The sequence below is a fragment of the Nothobranchius furzeri genome, chromosome 17, assembly GCF_043380555.1.
Source record: "Nothobranchius furzeri strain GRZ-AD chromosome 17, NfurGRZ-RIMD1, whole genome shotgun sequence".
NCBI classification, from domain to species: Eukaryota; Metazoa; Chordata; class Actinopteri; order Cyprinodontiformes; family Nothobranchiidae; genus Nothobranchius; species Nothobranchius furzeri.
The window spans coordinates 33,868,608-33,890,348 of record NC_091757.1 but is presented as its reverse complement, the minus strand read 5'-3'; the positions used below and the strand labels follow the sequence as shown (position 1 = coordinate 33,890,348).

General features: G+C 42.8%; 1 protein-coding gene across 3 annotated transcripts in view; it reads left to right on the top strand.

Annotated features, from left to right (window-relative positions):
- Positions 1-992: 992 nt before the first annotated feature.
- LOC107393594 (leucine-rich repeat transmembrane neuronal protein 4) overlaps positions 993-21,741 on the top strand; it is a 101,507-nt gene continuing 80,758 nt past the window's right edge. Inside the window, exons 1-2 of one of the 3 annotated variants that reach the window (XM_054731310.2) lie at positions 993-1,850; positions 2,160-3,700. In XM_054731310.2, coding sequence (XP_054587285.1) covers positions 1,820-1,850; positions 2,160-3,700 — 1,572 coding nt within the window. In that variant the 5' untranslated portion in view covers positions 993-1,819. Of the gene's footprint in view, positions 1,851-2,159; positions 3,750-21,741 lie in introns of all 3 variants that reach the window. The other 2 variants (XM_070546519.1, XM_015972062.3) reach the window with 2 other exon arrangements.

Below are 21,741 nucleotides of genomic sequence, written 5' to 3'. Positions count from 1 at the left end.
AACCAAAGCAATGTGCTTCCACTGACAAAGGGCCAACAATAAATAAAAACATACATACATACAAGCATAGCCCTACAAAAATCTCATAAAATGATGTGATTAATTTACACGTTCATATATGAATATAAAATGAACCTGGGTATTTTGTTTTCCTGCTTTTCAGTTTGCATGTATTTGATCTGGTTTGTTTTTGTTTAAATGTTACGCTGTCTCTAACAATATTAATTATTATTCAAACACAACTCAATGAATTTTCTTTGACAAAGACAGAACAGTATTTCATATCTGTCACACTTTTTAAAATTAGAAGCAGAAATGTTGATGTCGGCTTTTGTTTTGTCGATTTGAGCGGATTTTCGACACAATACTTATTTATGTATTTTCAACAAAGAACACATTGAATTGTTTTACCTGATACATGGTTCGATAAAAGCAATGGCTTGTTTCTCATGGTAGTGCAGTTGTCTTGCAGCAAGAAGGTTCTGGGTTCTGGGTCTACGGAGCAACAGCTCCCCTGCTGCAGAAGTCTCCCAGCTGGCCCCCACTTACATCAACAACACCTTAAACTCTCCTTAACGTGACGGATGAACTCAGTCCTGTACGTAATGTCAGTTCTTGTTGGAGTTTGTCTTTTATTTATTTATTTATTTGGCACTTTTACTTTACTCATAACTTAATCATGCTTTCTTATAAGCAATAATAGCAAAGGTGTCCCTGTGGTAATTTCTCCATTTACATACTGGGGATTTCCCAGTTATACTTCAATGAGAAGGTCCAGCACCCCAACCCCCCACCCCATGCAAACGGTTCTAGCTCCGCCACTACGTATCAGCCACACACACACACACACACACACACACACACACACACACACACACACACACACACACACACACACACACACACACACACACACACACACACACACATACACACTTGGACAAAAAGTTATTAACATATTATTACATCATGATTTATTATAATAAATATTTACTTTATGATTACTTTGCGTTTTATTAAAGAAATAAATACATCTTTCAGATCCGTTTAAACATTAAAGTCTGAGCAATCGTTTGAGCTGCTTAGAGTAATTAACCGTAAAGTCTCAGAGCAGACTGTGTTCCCATTCCCTGGATATGATTGTCATGCAGGCTGTGCGCCCGCGCGAACAGGGATCTTTGGATCTGGGAGCTGCGGAGAGGCACTCGGTGACCAGGAGAGGGCATCTCATGTCCTGAAACTGACGAACATCGAGCTCCGTCCTCTCATTCCACACCAGCATCATCCTCATCATCAACATCATCATCATCCCTGTTGCTGAAGAACTGATTTATTCTTGGTGTCTGATCCACAGCCGCCTCCACCTTTCCCCGAAGGATACGCATCAACTTGTGGTTCTGTTGGTACCGGACCCACTTTGCTCGCTCGGTTCTTGGTGCTTTCCCATGACTCGGAGAATCAACAATTGGTGACTCAGTCAGTGCTCGGGATGTGTTTTACAGCCTCCAACATGCTGAAGAGAGTGATCCTTGTGGCTCCACTAGCTTTTAGTCTTCTCATCCCGTAAGGCTGCAGTTAAAACGATGCACGACCAAGCTGATGTTACGCGCTAAAGTAAAGAACTCCAGACTGACGTAGAAGCACACCTTGGAGCCCACTTCGTCTCCGACAGGTGTGAGGCTGTGCGCGGAGCGGATCAGACCGGTGCGGCGCAGTGAGCGCCGATTTTCCGGGATGAAGGTGCAGCTGGTCGGGCAAAGCGCCGAGTGCGTGTGAACATGTGGACCGGGAGCGCATGTAACAGAGATCCCTGAGCGTCATGAGGAAAAGCAGACACCGCGCAAGTATGGGTATGTGCTGTTGATTTGTGGAAGTAGAATTTAATTGAAGCTGATGACTCCGCTTCCTGCGGTTTCCGAATGATGAGTGCACGCTGGGAAATGTGAAGGATGCTTTTCTCCCAACAGCTGCCAAATTAAACCTGCTGCATGTGGTCATCAATCACTTACTGATGTCTCAGGTGCTTATTAGTCAGGAATGCTGGGATAACACTTAAAATGGGTGTCCGTGTGTACATTTCTGCCCTCTAAATCCTGTTTTCATGTATATGTTTGGATATTTTTCATGCTCTTACATCCATCACTTTTTTGTGTCTGCAGGACCTTCTGTGCTGTTCAGATGGCTTGTTTTCACAGTGGTGGTGCCCGCCTGGCTTCTTGCTGCTCCAAGTGGCTTCCGGGAGCGTCGCTGCCCCCAGAGCTGTAGATGTGATGGGAAAATAATATACTGTGAATCCAGCGCCTTCCGTGATGTGCCAAACAACGTGTCTGTGAGCACACAGGGCCTGTCGCTGCGTTACAACAGCCTGGTGAGCCTCAGAGCCCGTCAGTTTGCCGGTCTGAGTCAGCTGGTTTGGCTCTACCTTGACCACAATTACATCAACGCCGTGGATGGCCAGGCTTTCCATGGCATACGGAGGCTCAAAGAACTGATTCTCAGCTCCAACAGGGTCACACTGCTTAAGAACAACACGTTCTATGATGTCCCAAATTTGCGTAATCTTGACCTGTCGTACAACAAACTGCAGGTCCTCCAGCCTAACCAGTTCATAGGTCTACGAAAGCTGCTCAGTTTACACTTGAGGTCAAACTCTTTAAAAACTGTCCCCATGCGCGTTTTCCTTGACTGTCGTAACCTGGAGTTCCTTGACATTGGCTACAACCGGCTACGGAGCCTAACACGCAACGCCTTTGCAGGACTCCTGAAGCTCGTTGAGCTTCATTTGGAACACAATCAGTTTTCAAAGATAAACTTTGCTCATTTCCCCCGCCTGACTAACCTGAGGGCGCTTTATCTGCAATGGAACCGGATCAAAGTGCTCACCCAGGGTCTGCCGTGGATGTGGACTTCTTTGCAAAAGTTGGACCTCACAGGAAACGAGCTGGAAGTGCTGGATCCCAGCACATTTCAGTGCCTGCCCAATCTCCAGACTCTGAACCTGGACTCCAACAAACTCAGCAATGTCTCCCAGCAGACGGTGGAGACTTGGTTCTCCCTCACCACCATCAGTCTGGCTGGTAATTTGTGGCACTGCAACCCCAACATATGTCCACTGGTGTCCTGGCTCAAAGCCTTCAAGGGTAACAAGGAGACAACTTTGATTTGTGCAAGTCCTAAGGAGGCACAAGGAGAAAAAGTCACAGATGTGGTGGAGACTTATAACATCTGTACAGCAACGCCGACTCCTATCCCCTCAACGACATTACCCCTCACTTCAGCATTCCAGCCTAAACTGCTGCCTCTGCCCACGCAGCACGTGGTGGATAACAAGCTGACCTGGAACAGGACAGCTTCTCCCACTCCTTCTGAGGCCTCGTCCACCGTACCCGTTTCGGACACAGAGTATGTGTCCTTCCACAAGATCATTGCTGGCAGCGTGGCCCTCTTCTTGTCTGTGGCCATCATTCTGCTGGTTATTTATGTCTCATGGAAACGCTATCCCAGCAGTCTCAAACAGCTCCAGCAGCGCTCAGCGGTCAAAAAGCGTCAGAAAAAGGCACGGGAGACTGAGCGCTCATTTAACTCGCCACTGCAAGAGTACTATGTGGACTACAAGCCTTCACACTCAGAGACTATGGATATGCTGGTTAATGGGACAGGACCTTACACATACACCATCTCAGGCTCCAGGGAATGTGAGGTATGACCGTTGCCCTCCAAAAATCCATTTCCACTGCGAGGCGTGCGAGGTAAATTTTCTAACTCTCTGTGGGGAAAAAGACCTGTTTTTTTCCTCTGCTCTTGTCTGCTTTGGGATATGGACGCAAAGGTCAGTGCATGGTGACATGTTTTTGCAATATGCTGGTTATTTCAGTTCCAAATGACTGCCCAGCTGTTGCGCTGAATCATGTAATGTTATTGCTAAAATATGATTCCCATTATCCTAAATCTGTAGCAGCAGCTCCCCTTTCTGGGGACACTGTGTACACGGCAATGCATTTTACACAAAGCAGTCTCCTTTTTCATTACTTACATGAAAAGGTCCCTTGATTAATCTGTGTATTGTCAGCCAGCGAACGACCTGCTGTTCTCAAACGAGTGTAAACGGTTAGATCAAGTCACCATGCAGCTGGCCTGCTCCTTTCCTGTGTGTTTGCTACAACAGCTCCGGTAACAAATGCACACATTTTGTGAGTCACAGTATTTTTTTTCCCCATTGTATAAAATATTGCTGATGATCATATAACTCATATTCTGTCTCTGCCTCCAGCACTTGTGAACTTTGTAAATTAAACCAATGAGAAAAAAAGCAAAGTTTAAACGGTCTTCACAAGTTGCAGATGACCCTACAGGCCTGTAGCCAAACAGAGCATAAATGATGTATTTGGGCTCTGATTTTGTCAGGTTTACTATTGCAGTGAAAAAACTAAATTACATCTAATCTGAAAAATAAAATAGAAAATGTTCAGACATGTGATGAACTTCAAATGGGAATTCTCACTCCAAATCTGGACTTTCATCATAGGAAGCCCTGAAACAAAGTCTAATGGATGTGCTCGTGCTTAATGAAGCGTTTTTCATTTCTGTCTCGGTCCCCACAAATGCTTTGCATCTGTCTCCTGTTTTTTGTCATTTGGCTCAGTGGTTAAGTGTGATTAACAGGACATGTTGTACTGGGAAAGATGAAATGTCATTGGACTCTTTTGTAGAACTAACCAGACATGCTGTTGAGTATAGGAGACATCTTTCTTTTTCGTTGTATCTGTCAGTGCAGCTCGGAGTCGAACTTTTATCTCTCGCTGCCACACAGCTCATTTCCCATATTCTACATGGAGCCTATAAATCATTTCAGAAACCGATTTAAGTCACAGGAGTGTACCGCTGGACCATTTTTAGTTCTCATTGTGTCCTTTTCTAAAGTCACCAGAGACGCATGGCACAAATGTGTTTGATTGCTTTCAGTAATGTCAAATACTACAAGGTACACAAGCAGGTAAATCAGTTCTATGTCAGATTGTGGCAGAGCATTCCTCGAGCTGGAGGTGAGATGCTCGGCTTATCAATCTAGCTGCTTTCATGTGAGAATGTGGCGTGGGAGCATTAAATGGCAGACCTAATGGGGCTTCTGCTAGCTGGAATAACTAATAGCCCATCAGAGGTAAGGAGGCAAGTCGTCCCTCAGCTTTGTTATCCTGTGCCCTCTACAGCTCGATGTGGTAAACGTTAAAGGCTTTTAAAGCTCTTTTTCTCTTTTTGTGTACATTGTTGTTGCATTTCCTTCCAACGATACAGTATAAAACTAAAGTGTTTTAAACCACCCTAAAGTCCTCGTGCATATGCTGTAGGACATCATTAAAGATGTCTCTGGTATTTAAAGGCTTTGTCATCTAGAAGCCCGAATGTCCAGACAAGAGCAATTAAATAAAATCTTTAAATCTTTCTCTGTAGCAACTTTTTTTTATGAAATAGAACTATTCCACTGAAGCTTGTAGGATTTCTAAATAAAAATAATAAAAACATATTTTTGTACACCAGTATGTTTTGCACTTGTTCTACATTTTTAACTTTCAACGACTTCAAAAACAAAACAACAACTTGAGATATTAGTGAGTTTCCCTTCAGAAGGGATGGAAATAAAAGCATGCCTTCCAACTGGAAAGTGAGAACTAACAAAAACTTTTAAACTTTTTTAATCAACTGGATTGTTTTGTGATCATTTGCAGCTGAAAATAAAATTGAAAAGTGTGATTCTCAAGACGTAATGCAAACAACCCACTAAAATCCTGATCAAACTGTTTTATTTGTCTGATCGTCCTAATGTATTTGGAGTGGCTGCTGCAGGACTTTTATGACACGTGAGAACACTCCACTTGTTACAGTGACCCGCAAACAGAGCTGGATGTTCAGCCACATGAAAGCGGGAGTGGTGCTGTGTTCAAAACAGCTGCTTCAGGGCCGAAACCCACACTCGGAGTCATTTAGCGAATGCTGGAATCCAGTGCACATATTTTTAGCTTTTCCCAGATAGCAAGCACTTAAGCTATTAGCTGCATTTCAAATTAGGAGAAAGAGCTTTGTAATTGAAGCCTGTTATCTTGTGCACATGCCCAGACCAACAGACGTGGAGTTAATTTGTTTCTATAGATTTCCTCCAGCACAGCTCAGCAGGTTGGTTTCGACGCTGCAAACTGAAGTCGCCGGGTGAGAATTTCGATGAACACTTTGAACCGTGGTGTTCCTGTAGCCCATTATATGAAAGAAAAAATGATCTCACCATTGTGTGCCATCCACTTCTGTGCTCGCAGAGCAGCCGCGCTGGTTTCTGTTCATCCACAAACGATTCCCTGCAATGTTAGTTCAGACAATATGAAGGTGAAAATCCCCCCATCGCCGCCAAAGGCAATCCTTTGCACTTGGGGAGAATGTGCAAGCATTAATAAGGTGAGCAGTTCCTGCTCACAGATAATTAAAGCAGGCTGTGTGAAGCCAAGTGACGTGAGTAGAAAAGTATGCTACTGCTGCTGCACCTAAGTGGCACAAATGCTGTCTAAGATAATTAGTTTTCAGCTCAGCTAAGTTTTAAGCTGAAACTCAGTGAAAAGTTTGCTTTTATTGGTTCATTTGCGGTGATTTCTGATGAGTTTTGGCCAGGATGAGGTGCGTTCATGAAGTTTACATTTTCCCATAAGCTGACAATCCCTCTCCTGTTACAATCAAACCTATTACATGTTCTGGAACTCACTCCATCCATCCATCCATCCATCCATCCATCCATCCATCCATCCATCCATCCATTTATTTATTTATTTATTTATTTATTTATTTATTTATTCATTTATTTATTTATTTATTCATTTATTTATTCATTTATTTATTTATTCATTTATTTTATCTGCGTATCCGGAGTCAGGTCGCGGGGGCAGTAGCCTAAGGCGAGAGGGCCAGACTTCCCTCTCCCCAGCCACTTGGGCCAGCTCCTCCGGGGGAATCCCAAGGCCTTCCCTGGCCAGGTGAGAGACATAGTCCCTCCACCGTGTCCTGGGTCTACCTTTAGGTCTCCTCCCGGTTGGATGTGCCCGGAAAACCTCACCAGGGAGGCGTCCAGGAGGCATCCTGACCAGATGCCCGAGCCACCTCAGCTGGCTCCTCTTGATGTGGAGGAGCAGCGGGTCTACTCTAAGCCCCTCCTGAATGACCGAGCTTCTCACCCTATCTCTAAGGGAGAGCTTAGCCACTCTTCGGAGAAAACTAATTTCGGCCGCTTGTATCCGCGATCTCGTTCTTTTGGTCACGACCCAAAGCTCATGACCATAGGTGAGGGTAGGAACATAGATCAACTGGTAAATTGAGAGCTTCGCCTTCTGACTCAGCTCTCTCTTCACCACGACAGACCGGTACAACGCCCGCATCACTGCAGATGCAGCACCAATCCGCCTAACGAGCTCATGCTCCAGTTTTCCCTCACTCGTGAACAAGATCTCAAGATACTTAAACTCCTCCACTTCAGGCAGGACCTCATCCCTGACCCGGAGAAGGCATTCTACCCTTTTCCGAATCAAGACCATGGTCTCGGATTTAGAGGAGCTGATTCTCATCCCAGCTGCTTCACACTCGGCTGCGAGCCGCTCCAGCGAAAGCTGAATATCACATTCTGATGAAGCTAACAGGACCACATCATCTGCAAAAAGCAGAGACCTGATCCTCAGGCCACCAAAACGGATGTCCTCCACACCTTGGCTGCGCCTTAATGATTATGAACAGAATCTGTGACAAAGGGCAGCCTTGACGGAGTCCAACGCTCACTGGGAACGAGCCCGATTTACTGCCGGCAATGCAGACCAAGCTCTGACATCGGTCATACAGGGACCTAACAGCCCGAATCAGAGGGCCTGATACCCTGTACTCCCGGAGTACGGTCAAACGCCTTCTCAAAAATCCACTAAACACATGTAGACTGGTTGAGCAAATTCCCACGCACCTCCAGGATCCCCCTAAGGGTAGTTGTGGTTCCTCCCAACCACACCTCTCCAGGTCTCACTGTCGTTGCCCATGTGAGCGTTTAAGTCCCCCAGCAGAACGAGGGAGGCACCGGAAGGAGCGCTTTCCACCACCCCCTCCAAGGTATCCAAAAAGGGTGGGTAGTCTGAACTGTAGTTTGGTGCATAAGCACAGACCACAGTCAGAACCCGTCCCCCCAGACGTAGGCGGAGGGAGGCTACCCTCTCATTCACTGGGGTAAACCCCAACATACAGGCACCAAGATGGGGGGCAACTAGTATGCCCACCCCTGCTCGGCGCCTCTCAGTGGGAACAACTCCAGAGTGGTAGAAAGTCCAACCCCTCTCAAGGAAACTGGTTTCAGAGCCAGAGCCATGGGTTGAGGTGAGTCCGACCATATCTAGTCAGAACCTCTCAACCTCATACACTAACTCAGGCTCCTTCCCCACCAGAGAGGTGACATTCCATGTGCCAAGAGCCAGCTTCTGTAGCCGAGGGTCAGACTGCCAAGGTCCCCGCCCTTGACCCGTCACACACTGCACCCGGCCCCTTTGGCCCCTCCCACGAGTGGTGAGCCCATGGGAAGGGGGACTCACCTTTCCTCTTCGGGCTGTGCCCGGCTGGGCTCCATGGGTGAAAGCCCGGCCACCAGGCGCTCGCTAACGTGCCCCACCTCCAGTCCTGGCTCCAGAGGGGGGCCCCGGTGACCCACGTCTGGGCGAGGGAACACGGTTTCCATTTATATAATTCATCATATGAGGTCTTTGGGTTGCTCTTTGTCTGATCCCTCACCTAGGACCTGTTTGCCATGGGTGACCCTACCAGAGGCCGAAAGCCTCAGACAACTTAGCTCCTAGGATCATTGACACTCAAACCCCTCCACCACGGTAAGGTGGCAGCCCAGGGAGAGTGTATGTTCTGGAACTCATCAATTTATTCTAGAAAAACTCTGTGGGCTCATTTTATTTGCTCAATATTTATTTCATTTGCAGGCACAATAAAATGAGTCCTGAATCTGAAATGTCACCAATAGGAAAAATGATAGATGATCGAACTGCACTGTCTCTGCTTGCCAAAATGGCAGCTTGAGCTTCATCTGTGTGTAAATGCACAGACTGCCATCAAGAGCCGAGCTTTGACAGGTTGCAGTATTTGTTGCCAAATTAAGGCTTGCCATCTAAGCAGAATAGTTTATAAGAAAATGGTGGGCCATTTTTAAACTCATCACTTTGACATTTTCTACAGTGTAAAATAAAAAAATTAAAAAGATTTAATACTGAAAATATTTTTGAGAAAATACATGCGTGCAGTCTGACAGATGAAATGCCTTTTTTGCTATTCTCTAAAAAAGCTGTAAACTCTGCTATTAATTCTCATTTTGCTTGGTTGTCTACTTATTTAGTGGGCTTGAAAATGACTCTAGCTGCAAGAGTGGGCAGCAATGATCCATGGTTCTGCAGAAGTAGGCGATAGCTACCTGAGGATTTTGTGAAAAATAGGCTGTGGTCAAGTCTATTCAAAGTCACCTGCAGAAAGAGGCAGAAAGGGAGTTAAGTGATTTATTTTTTGTTGTATTTAAGGGATAACTGATGGATAGATTTGCTTGACAAAGAAACATACAAACTGAATCAAGATGCTTCTGAACACAGGAAATATAATTAGAAATATGTATCATTTTAAAATAGTAATGGGAATTCCAGCTCTTTTTAGAGAGCCGGTTCTTTTGGCTCAGCTCACCAAAAAGAGTCGACTCTTTCGGCTCCCAGGCTCCTCAGATTTTCTGTTGCGTAAAGTATTTTTATCACCAAAAATAATGCTAAACTATATGTAAAATGATTTACTAATGTAAAAAAATGCAATATACCAAATAATTATCATTTACATGGATTTATTAACTGAACACTTTAAGAAATCTCAACTTTGTGACTGCTGTCGCTCATTTTCTCACCGTCTTCGTCGCACTCTCATCCCTCTCGCTTGCCTTTTTCCTCCTTCTCATTCGTCTCCCTCCACCTGTATGTGCTCTGCGGTGTGTCTGTCTGAGTCTGATCCTCCCTCTTTCCTGCCCCTGCTGCTCTGTGTGTGGACAGTCTGGACAATCAGTTACACATGTTGACCAATCGCCTGTGGCTTTCACCAAAGCAAGGGGGGTGGGGGGGTGACGGCCCCCAATGGTGAGCCGGCTCCCGCCGTTCACTTCATAGAGCCGGCTCTTAGAGCTGGTTCGTTCGTGACCGACACGTCACTATTTTAAAACAGAGCTCAACAAATCCTAACTTTAATCCCACATTTAGTCTCTAGCAATTTATGCATCACTGTATCCTTACTCCAAATTCAATTCCAACCTTTTCCCATAACCTCACCAGGAACCCCGAGATGACCTTTTATCTCTCTCTCTCAGGATCTGAACTGATAAAACAACGACACAAATGCCAAAGTCACCTTCAGTTGTTCGTTGTGCTCAGAGCAATACGCCAAAACTGCGGTCACATGGCTACGTCGGCCCGTTCTGAACAACCTGCAACCCATTCAGAGCAGAAGCAGGAGTCCCAACTAAATGTGAGTTTGCATTAGTCAAGGCGAGTCAGACTCCAAATGCAACCATTTCAGGATCGACTTCAGATGCGTTAAACAGTGAAAGAAACATGACCTCACAATCGCGTTGATCTGAATAAATTCTGCATCTAGTTTCACCCCAAGGCTGTTGACCCACCTCTTGAGGTCCAAACTTGAAAGAGTCGGAACCACAGACGTACGAAAAAGGGTTTTAATAATATTAGTAGTAATAATCTATACCTTACTGGTCCTCTTGTCTGCAATTGACACCCTGAGGAGCAGTGGGCTGCCAATTTTACAGCACCCAGGGGTTCCGTTTTGGGGTTCAGTATTTTGCCCAACGATACTTGGGATCATCTTTTGATCAGCGGCCAACCGTTGTGCCCTGCTCACCCCATGACTTTGACATGTGTTTCTGCATAAAAGTTAAAAAATCCTATATTTATTGTTTGAGAAAGCTGGCTTTAATCATACAGGATTGATGAGCTAACACCAAAACTGCTCCAATCTCCAAAGCTAGAGGTTCATGAAACTTGTTCTTAAACCTTCGCATCTGCTTCATATTTTATTATTATTTCCAAGAATATGTCTCAACAGCAGCAAAATCTAGGACTTCTAGACATCTAGAGGTCAAGTCTGACTCTTTGGGCACCAGCTAAATGTTAGCCCATCAATCATAAATGACCCAAAAGCTAGCTCTCTGAAAAGAAGCCACTAAGCAAGCAAACTACAATAGATAAAATAGGGATCTAAAGATTTCACAGACAGATGTTTAAAATGGGCTAAAAGGCTCCCCTTTATCAATTTGCCACTACAACATGCTAGTTTTCATATGTAGGACATGTATTGAAACGTGCTATGCTGGGATTTGACTGTGTATTCAAGCGCACTTGAGGTGAGGCTGAGATTTCATGCTGCTTTCAAACGTTCTAGTGGGATTCATTTGCACAAATGCACATAATCATGCTGCAGACCTATCTTTGGTTAAGCACCTCTCTGGCTGCTATGTGTGTGGGGTGAGATCTCCTCCAAAAAAACCATACTCTGCAATGTGTATGATTCAGACTTTTGACAGATGTTTCTCGTGGGGATGTGATGTCTGTTCCAGTGAGTAGGTGGGAAACATAAAAAACAACTTACCAGCAAGACAAGGCAACAAGATATCTGTTAATAATAGCTTGTAGTCTGACACAGCCTGGTTTAAACAAATGTGACAATTCTTTTACTTCTATAATGATTATTCTTTGTGTCTACTTCATCCAATTGATGTTTTCATGTCTTTATTGTTCTCATTATGATGTGCTAATGGCACATGTCGCAGCCAGCTAATAGCCTGATCTTGCGCGGGTGGAAAATATGATGTTGTTCCTCCGATCTTCAACACAGACAATATTGAATTTCACTCGAGGTTAGATGCACTTATTTACAGAACACGTGATGAGCTGCTGTTCTGATGCGTCTCTGATCACTGATCATTAGTTGGCTGACTCTTGAAGAGATGGGTGGGTGGGTGGGGTGGGGTTGGCGTCGCTGCAGAGCAGCTGAGGGGAAAGCTGTGGAAGTCGTGGCATTGTTGACCTCCAACTTCAGTTTTAAATTGAGGTCAACATTGACTGACAACACCATTAACTCTCATATGAACTTGATACCGAACAACGTCCTCTTAAATCCAGGATCAAATCCATGAATCAGGACTGTATTGATGTAAAACAAAGATCTTGGGGATTTATCACATGAATTCAGATTTTTATTAACCAATTTTCACACTAATTAGTTTGGGAGAAAATAAAAAAAGCCCACAAGTGCAGCTAAGAGATCTTTATCATCCTCAAACAATCTGCGCTGGCTCTCCGCTCCTGCAGGACACAGAAATAATGATGGCGTATTTAACGTGTCATTGAAAATCTCTGACTTTTTGTTCCAGGGCTTTTAAAAACGAAGCTGCAAGTCAGCTGAAAGGAGTTTTACTTTCAAGTTTAAAATAGGAGTTGATGGAAAGTACTTCTGTCATGTTTTTATGAAAGTTATAGTTTGGCTATTTTGAAGTGATATTTTTCCATTTAATTATAACTGAATGTGGTAGATAGCTGTATGAAATGTGGAGAAATAGAACTTCTGTCCTTCAGGACTCATTAGCTAGGGGCTAATTCAAAATGCAGCTAAAATTAAATATCAATATTTTTTTTACCAACATATTAGAATAATATGGCATACATAGCAATGGTTAAATACAAAGATAATATAGCAAATAAACAGAAAATATATTTTCATATCCACTTACAATATTATGTTTTTATTATCTTTCATCATTAAAATTCAGAAAAATGAGAAATACTCACTCACTCACTCACTCACTCACTCACTCACTCACTCACTCACTCACTCACTCACTCACTCACTCACTCACTCACTCACAATTTAAAGTTTCTAATCAACCTGCATGTTTTTGGCTTCAGTACCCAGAAACGCCATGCATGGGGCCAACATGCTGACTCCATACAGAAAGGCCCCAGCTGGGACTTGTACCTGCAACCTTCCTGTGAGGTTACCATGATACCAGCTAAATGCAGCCCAAATTGCCGTCACTTGCTCCCTAAATATTTCAGTAATGACCTTTTTCTGCGTAATTGGGTTACTGGTGACTTTCTTACATTTTTATGCTCACATCCCGCAATCCCTGGTGTTAGAGAAACGTTTTGTTGTTAAACTAAAACACTGAAAATCTGTGGAAATGACAACTTATGGTTTATTTAGGTCAACATACTTGATCCAATCCTGCAGCTGGATGGAGCTGAAGCACTCTCTTCTCCCAGGAGCTGTGTGTTTAATTATTTTCTGTTCTGACCATTCCCTTGTCTTTATTTGTTTTGATTGACTTATAATATTTTTCCAGCATTTTCTTTTGTGTCAAGCTGCCATGTTGTCCTTGTGTTTGTCTGAGTTTTGTCTGCTGCACACATCTTCCCTCACGCCTTCAGTTGGGTCCTCGGGCTTTCACCTGCTCAGGTTACGTGACAAAGGTTGTCACAGCATATTTTCTTTATTCGTTTTTATGTTTTCTTCCCACTGTTGTCTTTCTGTCAGAGGAGCCTACAGATGTGTGTGTGTGTTAAAGATAATAAATATAAAAATCAGGCGAGATCATGCTTTTAATGTCCATTTGCTGAAGTCTATAAGAATGCTGGATATCACCTTTCTCTTTTCGTTTTTTCGGCTCATGAGATCATCTCTATGCTCACATGTGGACAGCTCTTTGGAAGAGTGTGTGTCCCAACCTGTATGTATGGTTAGCTAAGCCTGGAGTAGAGTCATAATTTTGAACAAAACTGGCAATATGAGGTTTTCATGTACAGACAAAAGAGTGGTTGCAGTGCCTCCAATCTCTGGTTAGAACAACAGAGTCATATTTCATCTTGATTGGAACAACCTTTTTCTGCACTATACCAGAACTTTAAAGGGTTTTTTTTTCTCGTGTTAAATATCTGCAGCAGAATACTAGCGTAGAAATCTGCATCATGAAGTTGTGTGGTCAAAGATATTTTCCATCCTAGGGCTGCAAAAACAAAGCAGGGAAATTAAAAACTCCTTCTCAAAAACCTTCAGCCAAATGAGGAGCCCCTTAAAAACAGAAGAAGGACTTATTTAGTTTTGCCAGTGAGCATTTAAGTCTGATTAGATTTTTGGAGGAAGTGGAGATCAACCCCAGACTAGCCTAAAGAAGTTTGAAGTCTGCTCATGATCCAACAGCATCCAATCTGACAAACAGGCAGAGGCATGGGCATGATGGAGTTTCACTGGTCCTGGGTCAGTAATGTTCATAAAAACAGGCAGATTGGTTGCGTTCCTGAGGGTATGTTGATGTTGATGTTGATGTTGAGTCTGCACAAAGTCATTGAAGAGCAGCAAAGTTGACAGGAGGACACTCCACAGAACAGATGGACCAAAAATACAGCATAAGCATCCCAGCTGATTTTAGGGTACAGGCCTGGAATGGTAGGTGATCTCTGCCTTGCGTACATGATTTCACTTAAACACTCGTTATGTTTTCATGGTGTTTTGAAATAAATGTCTGTAAAATAGTCATCACAACAGTGTCTCAATGTTTCAGATACTCTAGTAGGGTGAGTAAAAAATGGAGAATCATTTGTTTGTTCTGTTATACCAGGGGTCGCCAACTTCAGTCTTCGAGGGCTACTTCCTGCACATGTTAGCTGTTTCTTTGCTCCTACACACCTGAATGAAATGAATGAGTAATTAACAGGCTGTGCAGAGTGAAGGAGATGATTAACTTACTCCATCCAGGTGTGGTAGAGCAGGAAACACAGAAAACTGGCAGGATGGTGGCCCTCGAGGACTGGAGTTGGTGACACCTGTGTTATACAGTAGTCACTCCATCACAACGGGCTGCTGTTAGGGTTTATATACAACTGCATGTAGATAGAGGTAAGTGTGTGTAGATGACCCGCACTTTTATACTGCCTCTGAGTCAGAAGACTCCCAAGTGCTTTACACTACAGCGGCCATACTCATCCATACACACATTCCCACCCTAGTGGTGATGAGCTACAATGTAGCCACAGCTGTGGTGTTCTTAGGATGCAAGACAGCGTTCTTTCTCCTCCAAACATGATGAGTAGAGTTTTAACCAAAAGTACTATCATGGTTTCATCTGACCAAATGACATTATCCAGTCCTCTCCTGGATCATCCAAATGCTCTCTAGCAAACTTCAGACAGACCTGCACGTCCTGGCTTAAGCAGAGGGACACGTCTGGCACTGCAGGGTTTGAGTCCCTGGTGGTGTAGTGTGTTACTGATGGTAGCCTTTGTATCTTTGGTCCCAGCGCTCTGCAGGTCATTCACTAGGCCCTCTTGTGTAGTTCTGGGAGCTTTGCTCACCGTTCTTGAGATAATTTTGACCTCACGGGGTGAGATCTTGCCTGTAGCCCCTGATCCTGAACCCAGTGAGTCGTGGTGGATGGCTGCTGTAGCGTGTTTAACTACATACTAGAATTAACGCTGTTTGCTATCAGCTTTGTTAGATTCTGAGAAAAGCTCAAACAAGTTGACAATGAATCTTCTATCATATATAAATATCAAGGATAGTATATATTCAATAGAAGTTCATATGCCAACGAGCTTGGTCTATTTTTAATCCAAAGATTGTTTATTTAAGATAATTAAATTTAATAGCAAAAGTTTATTTATTGAATCAGAAGTTTTAAGAAATCTTTGCTTTTTCAATAACCAGAAATATACACCATTCTGTGTTTAATTTCAAAGAAGAGTCAGGTTTTTAAAGTTAAGAATTTATTACCAACATTTTTAATAATGACAATTTAGAAATGACAATTTTTAACAGCTTTGATATTAACTTGTTTCAAAGGCAAACCTGTGACTGAATGGAAGCTAAAATGAAAATGCGAGTTTTTGGATGCGTGAATGAATATCTGAAGGTTTCTTTCAGAGAGAGAAGTGTTTCTGGGTGAAAAGTTGGTTTTATGTTTATGTTTATTCATTTATCAGACGCTTTTATCCAAAGTGAATTACAAGTTATAACCTATAGGGCATGATGTGACCTGTGGGGGAAACCGGAGCACCCGGAGGAAACCCACGCATGCATGGGGAGAACACGCAACTCCACGCAGAAAGGCAGCAGCCGAGCAGAGTTTTGTACCTGCAACCTTCGTGCTGCGAGGCAACAGTGCTAACCACTGCGCCACCATGCAGCTGGTTTTGTAGCTGACTGAGTCGTTTCTTAGGAAGAACAGCATACAGACGCAATCTGTCAAAAGTGTCTACCTCACCCGGATCAGGAGACCCTCTTCTGGATCCGAGATGTCAGGTGGAGATGGTGTCCTCCAGGCACGAGGTTGGTAGAAGGACCTTAGTGCGACCAAATCGGTCCTGAGATGTCTCTGTGGGTCAGACGACTGGTGAAACTATTAGCGTCTCAAAATCAATAACTCTGAAGGAGTTTTGCGTCAGCTGATTACAGTGCGTTTATTTGAAGCAATTCTATCGGCGTGACAGAATGCTTAGTGAGGCTGGGGCAGCCGACCCTCTTCCTCTGGTGGGTTCAAGAACTGAACTTTTTGCTGCATGATTTTGGTTTTAACAAAACCCTCAGAACACGCCCTCTCAGCGTCAGAAAGCTTGGTCATGAGGTAACGACATGTGAGATGGTTTTACCTTTTACCATGGATACCCTCTGAATGAGTTGGTTAACGTGCAAGATGACCTTCTGGTTTGCTGAACACACATTACGGATCATCAACAATAATTATTATTATACCCAAAGCATAATAATTATTTCAGTAATTAAAATACATTAATACTGAACCAAGAGATTATTTATGATGGTTGTAATGAACAGTAATAAAGTCAAGAGTTTATTAAAGTTATTTAAAATTATTATTGTGAAACTTGAAGTGTCCTTCATCTTGGGACGGAACAGCAGCAGATAAAGATGGTTTCAGCAGACATCACGGCTCCTGGCGGTTAATCTGTGGGGCAAAGTTACAGAATGACCCAGCTTGAACCAGCTGGGAAAAAGTGACCTTTGTCACAAATTAGAGGCCTTTCATGACGCTACAGCTGCTTATAGCTCCGGATCCCACGTGACTCTCAGTTAGTAGACGCCATATTGGCAGGCAAAAAAGGTAAACAAACACGGATCGTAACCATGAACATGAACGGGATCGGCTTGGATTTTACTTTGTCGGAGTTTACTTCACACTTTAAAACCGAAGAAATCGTTTTATATAGTCAGAAATTAAATAGACTAAACATCTCCGACTGTTACCGTGCCCCTGGGATACTTTTTAAAAACGCCAGAAGCTGTTGGAGCGGACTTCTTACCGGACCTGGCCGGGGAACCCCTTGGGATTCCCCCGGAGGAGCTGGCCCAAGTGGCTGGGGAGAGGGAAGTCTGGGCCTCTCGACGCTACTGCCCCCGTAACCCGACTCTGGATTAGCGGATGAAAATGGATGGATGGACAAATAACAGATTTACACGTAAGTAGTTTAAATAGAGTGCTGTGCTGTTTGAATGTATAAACTGAACGCCAAGAGAAATCAGTAGTCTGATTTTTTTCCGTGAATATCAATCAATCAATCAATCAATCAATCAATCAAAGCTTTATTTATAAAGCGCCTTCCGCAACCCTGTCAGGAAGCCCAAAGCGCTGAATAAAATAAAAATGTCAGGCAGGAGCGTCTCAGGATCTGTCTGAGATCTGTCTCGGTGAGACAGATAATAGCAATCCAAAGTGCTTTTAATGTGTGATCTGACAATTGATCAACCATTGTTTAAAAATGAAATACAGCTTAGCCGGTTAGTTGCTGTGATCATAAAACACGTAAACGGCAGCACGCATAACTCATGAGGCAACGTTTTACGTGATGTTTACTTGCTGCTATGAGTAATAAGACAGAAAAAGCCACGCCAAAATAAGTTTAGGAAGCCCACTAAGAATCGTAATAAAAGCATTTAAAATAAATACCATACACAGTTGAGAAAACGTTGGTTTAAGTACCTGATATGAAGTGGTCGCTGCATAAGCAAAAACCTTTACTCTCGGGGTCCCACAGCTTCATTTTAGCCCGGTCACTAGCGCGTTTTATTACAATGATCCAACGTTTGCGGCGCTCCGGATCTTGGGGAATCCTGTAGATGGCTCATTCCTTATGTCGTCTGCGTCTGTTCTGCATCCTGGGGCACAACAGGAATCTACCATATTTCCCGTTTGATTGAGTTTTCTGACAATAACAAATAGTCCAGCTGCCGGCTTCTGCCTGCCAAGATGGCGCCGTTTCGATTTGAACTGTTGCATGCCGGGAGAAGTGACGTCAACTCCCGGAGCTCTATACTGAGCCAGGATCCTCTGGAGGTTTTTTCCTGTTAAAAGAGAGTTTTCCTCTCCACTCTTGCTAAATGCTTGCTTAGTATGAGGATTGCTGTAAAGTCGTTGACACCAGTCAGTGACTCGATGCAATCTAGTGGGTTCCTTTTTAATGATTGGCTAAATGAACTGACCTATATTGGAATGCTTATTATGTGAAGTGCCTTAGGACGACTCTTGTCGTGATGTTATATAAATAAATTTGAATTGAATCCAGGGAGATTATCAGCGGTCTTGTATGTCTTCCACTTTGCTCCCACAGTTGATTTCTTCACACCAAGGTGCTTACCTGTTGATGATTCAGTTTTCCAGCATGGTGCAGTTTTATGATTTTGTTTCTGGTGTCCTTTGACAGCTCTTTGGTCTTGACCACAGTGGCGTTTGGAGTGTGACTGTTGGAGGTTGTGGACAGGTGACTTTTACACTGATAACGAGTTCCAACAGGTGCCATTAATACTGGTAACGAGTGGAGGACAGAGGAAGGAGTTACAGGTCTGTGAGAGCCAGAATCATTGCTTGTTTGTAGGAGACTAAATACTTATTTTCTACAATAATTTGCAAAAAAGTTATTTAAAAATCAAGCTGTGATTTTCTTGATTTTAATTTATTTATTTTGTTTCTCACAGTTGAGGTCAACTTATGATGAAAATTACAGGCCTCTCCTCTTTTTAATTGGGAGGACTTGCACAACTGGTGCCTGACTAAATACTCTTTTGCCCAACCGTACATCCCACAAGACTTTTTTCTTCACACTGTGATCGACATGTTAGATTGGGTTCCAGATTTTAACGGGAGTTATTTCACCTGCAAAATATTCTGGACAATGATATCTTAATAAAAGGGATTGCACATTTTATTTCTTGGTATGCAATTTAAAAATAAACCCTTCCACTCGTACAAACTTCCACTAATTTAGAGGGAGCAGAGTCTGCACTTAAAACCCATATTCATTATACACTAAGCAGAACCTGAATATGTACAGGTAAACAGCAAACACAGAGGAAACTGTGTGGGTGTTTGTACTTTTGCAGACCTAATAAATTCCTAACTACAGTCCCCACTCTTGGTTTGATGCTCCTCATTTGCAGCTTCTCATTTGCTGGTTTTATTTTGTGCACGAAGGGTCTCAAAGCGGAAGTGTTCATCAGTGTTTTACCTTATTGGAGCAATTAATGCTTGAACTGGTTTAAGGGTGCTGCCATTGAAGGCTTCTTTAGATTGGTATTTATTGCATGAAGAACTAATGTGTTGTGTGCTGCAACATTTCCACTTTGCTGTGACTCTGAGGGTGAACATCAAGCCTCTCTGTCAGATGCTCAGAAAAATTGGCCCACAATTTCACACAGGCTTTCAACAATCTATCATAAAGGAGAAATGCATTTTAGAAGAGGCACAGAAACCAATTTTTTCACTGACAGCAGCCTCAGTGGACCACAATCCAATGTAGCTTCTTGATATGTGGTAGTTTGAGTGAGCGATATGACTTTTTTAACTTTCACATTCATTACTGCTGTTGCTAAACAAGGTCTGGCAAAAGACAGGCTTGAAAATGAATGTGCTGACCCTCGTTCTCTGGCTGAGAGGAATTTGGGGAAGTGCAGAAAATCACCAGCTGAAGTCTAAGCAGATGTGGCAAGTTAAGAGAAGTTGGACACCTGCCTAAAACAAACGGTGTCACATCATAGCTAAATCACTTCTGGCACTCACCAAACTTTAAAAATTAATTAAATGTTGCAGAATAAGTGTATCTAAGGGGGACGTTTTCCATTAAGTCTTCAGTCTGAGTTAGAGCTGAGATACAAAAGGAACTATAGCAACTCTTTAAGGGTTCAGACTGGCTTCTCCCTTAAAACCAGCATGGCACGCATCAATACATTTATTATAACTCCACAAAAATCTGAGTACTATCTGAAATGGGAGGATTACTATAGCATATCAATCCGTAATCACATGCCCTGGATTCCCTCTGTTTAAACTTCTGTTCTCTCAGTCAGCGACACTTCTTCTTTAATAGGATTTGACAGCTTATCTAACACTTTGTGGAAAAAAAGATGTAGGCTCTGCAGACAGAATGAATAATATAACATGAAGATATTCGATTTAACATTTTATTCCATTATCAGGTCATGGCAGCCATGTGATTTTTGAAACTCAGCTTGAAGCACTTACTGCCTATTTAGTCTTATTTTATAGGATTACTTTAATTGGACTCATTATAGGGAAATTAAATTAGAGTTTTACTAATACCTAAAAGATAATGAAACTAGACAAATGTTTGCATCTGTTGGGGTTATTAGGAGCGAACAATTAGTAAGCTTCAACTTACTTTTGGATTCTTCAATAAATTCTGTAAATATGGGAATATTTACTGATTTATTAATTAATTAAGATATTCTTAGATATACGGGGCACCATTCCCCTTCAACCGGGGAAAAATTGAATCCAAAACTCTTATCAGTCTTTCTTGAAGTTCGTAGAATCCTTGGAGCAGAGACTTCTCTTCGACACAACAAAGCTACTGGAGACGAAAATCTGAATTTTATAACGTTTAATTAACAATTTGTCAAATGAATAAACAGTGGCATAAATGAATAATAACCATGTGATATAATAAAAGGATGTATATTCAAAATAATGTTCAAGGTGTTTTGTGTGTATGTATGTGTGTGTGTGTTTCTAAAATGGAGTCTGTATGCAAGATGGCTGACCCCTTTGTCTGGCTAAAGTGTGAGTGGCAACTTGCACTTTAACTTCCAAAGCACTTAGAATCAGTAGTAACTTAACCTTAAATCACTCAAAACATTTCAAAGGATCATGAAACAACACAAAAGATTAATCACAAGTTAATATCCTTAGTTTATCAGCCTGGCCATGGCCGAAACATTTAAAGATACCAAACAATGATTAATAAGCAGTTTATTCTTTCAAAATGACCCGAAGGACGAATTGGGAGCGAAAGAGGAAAACACGAAGTTACTTTTAAGCAATAGACGCGGTTTATTGCTTATTCTGGACTATAGAGGAAACGGGAAAAGGAAAGAATGAGAGAAAGAGATGAGTTTTTGATCACCAGAGGAGCGAGGCGTCCCTCCCCCTTTTGATTTGACGGTTCTCCGTGTTTCTCCGCAGTTTTCAGCGTCATCCGTCGGTTTGATGCTTTCTCCGTTGTTTGGCGTTCACGAGTGTTTCTCCACGGGCTGGACAGAGACAGCAAAGTTTCTTTCTGTGCTGAGTTATAACTTACAGCGTGCTTGATGGAGTTGTTGCTTTCCTCCGCAGTTCTG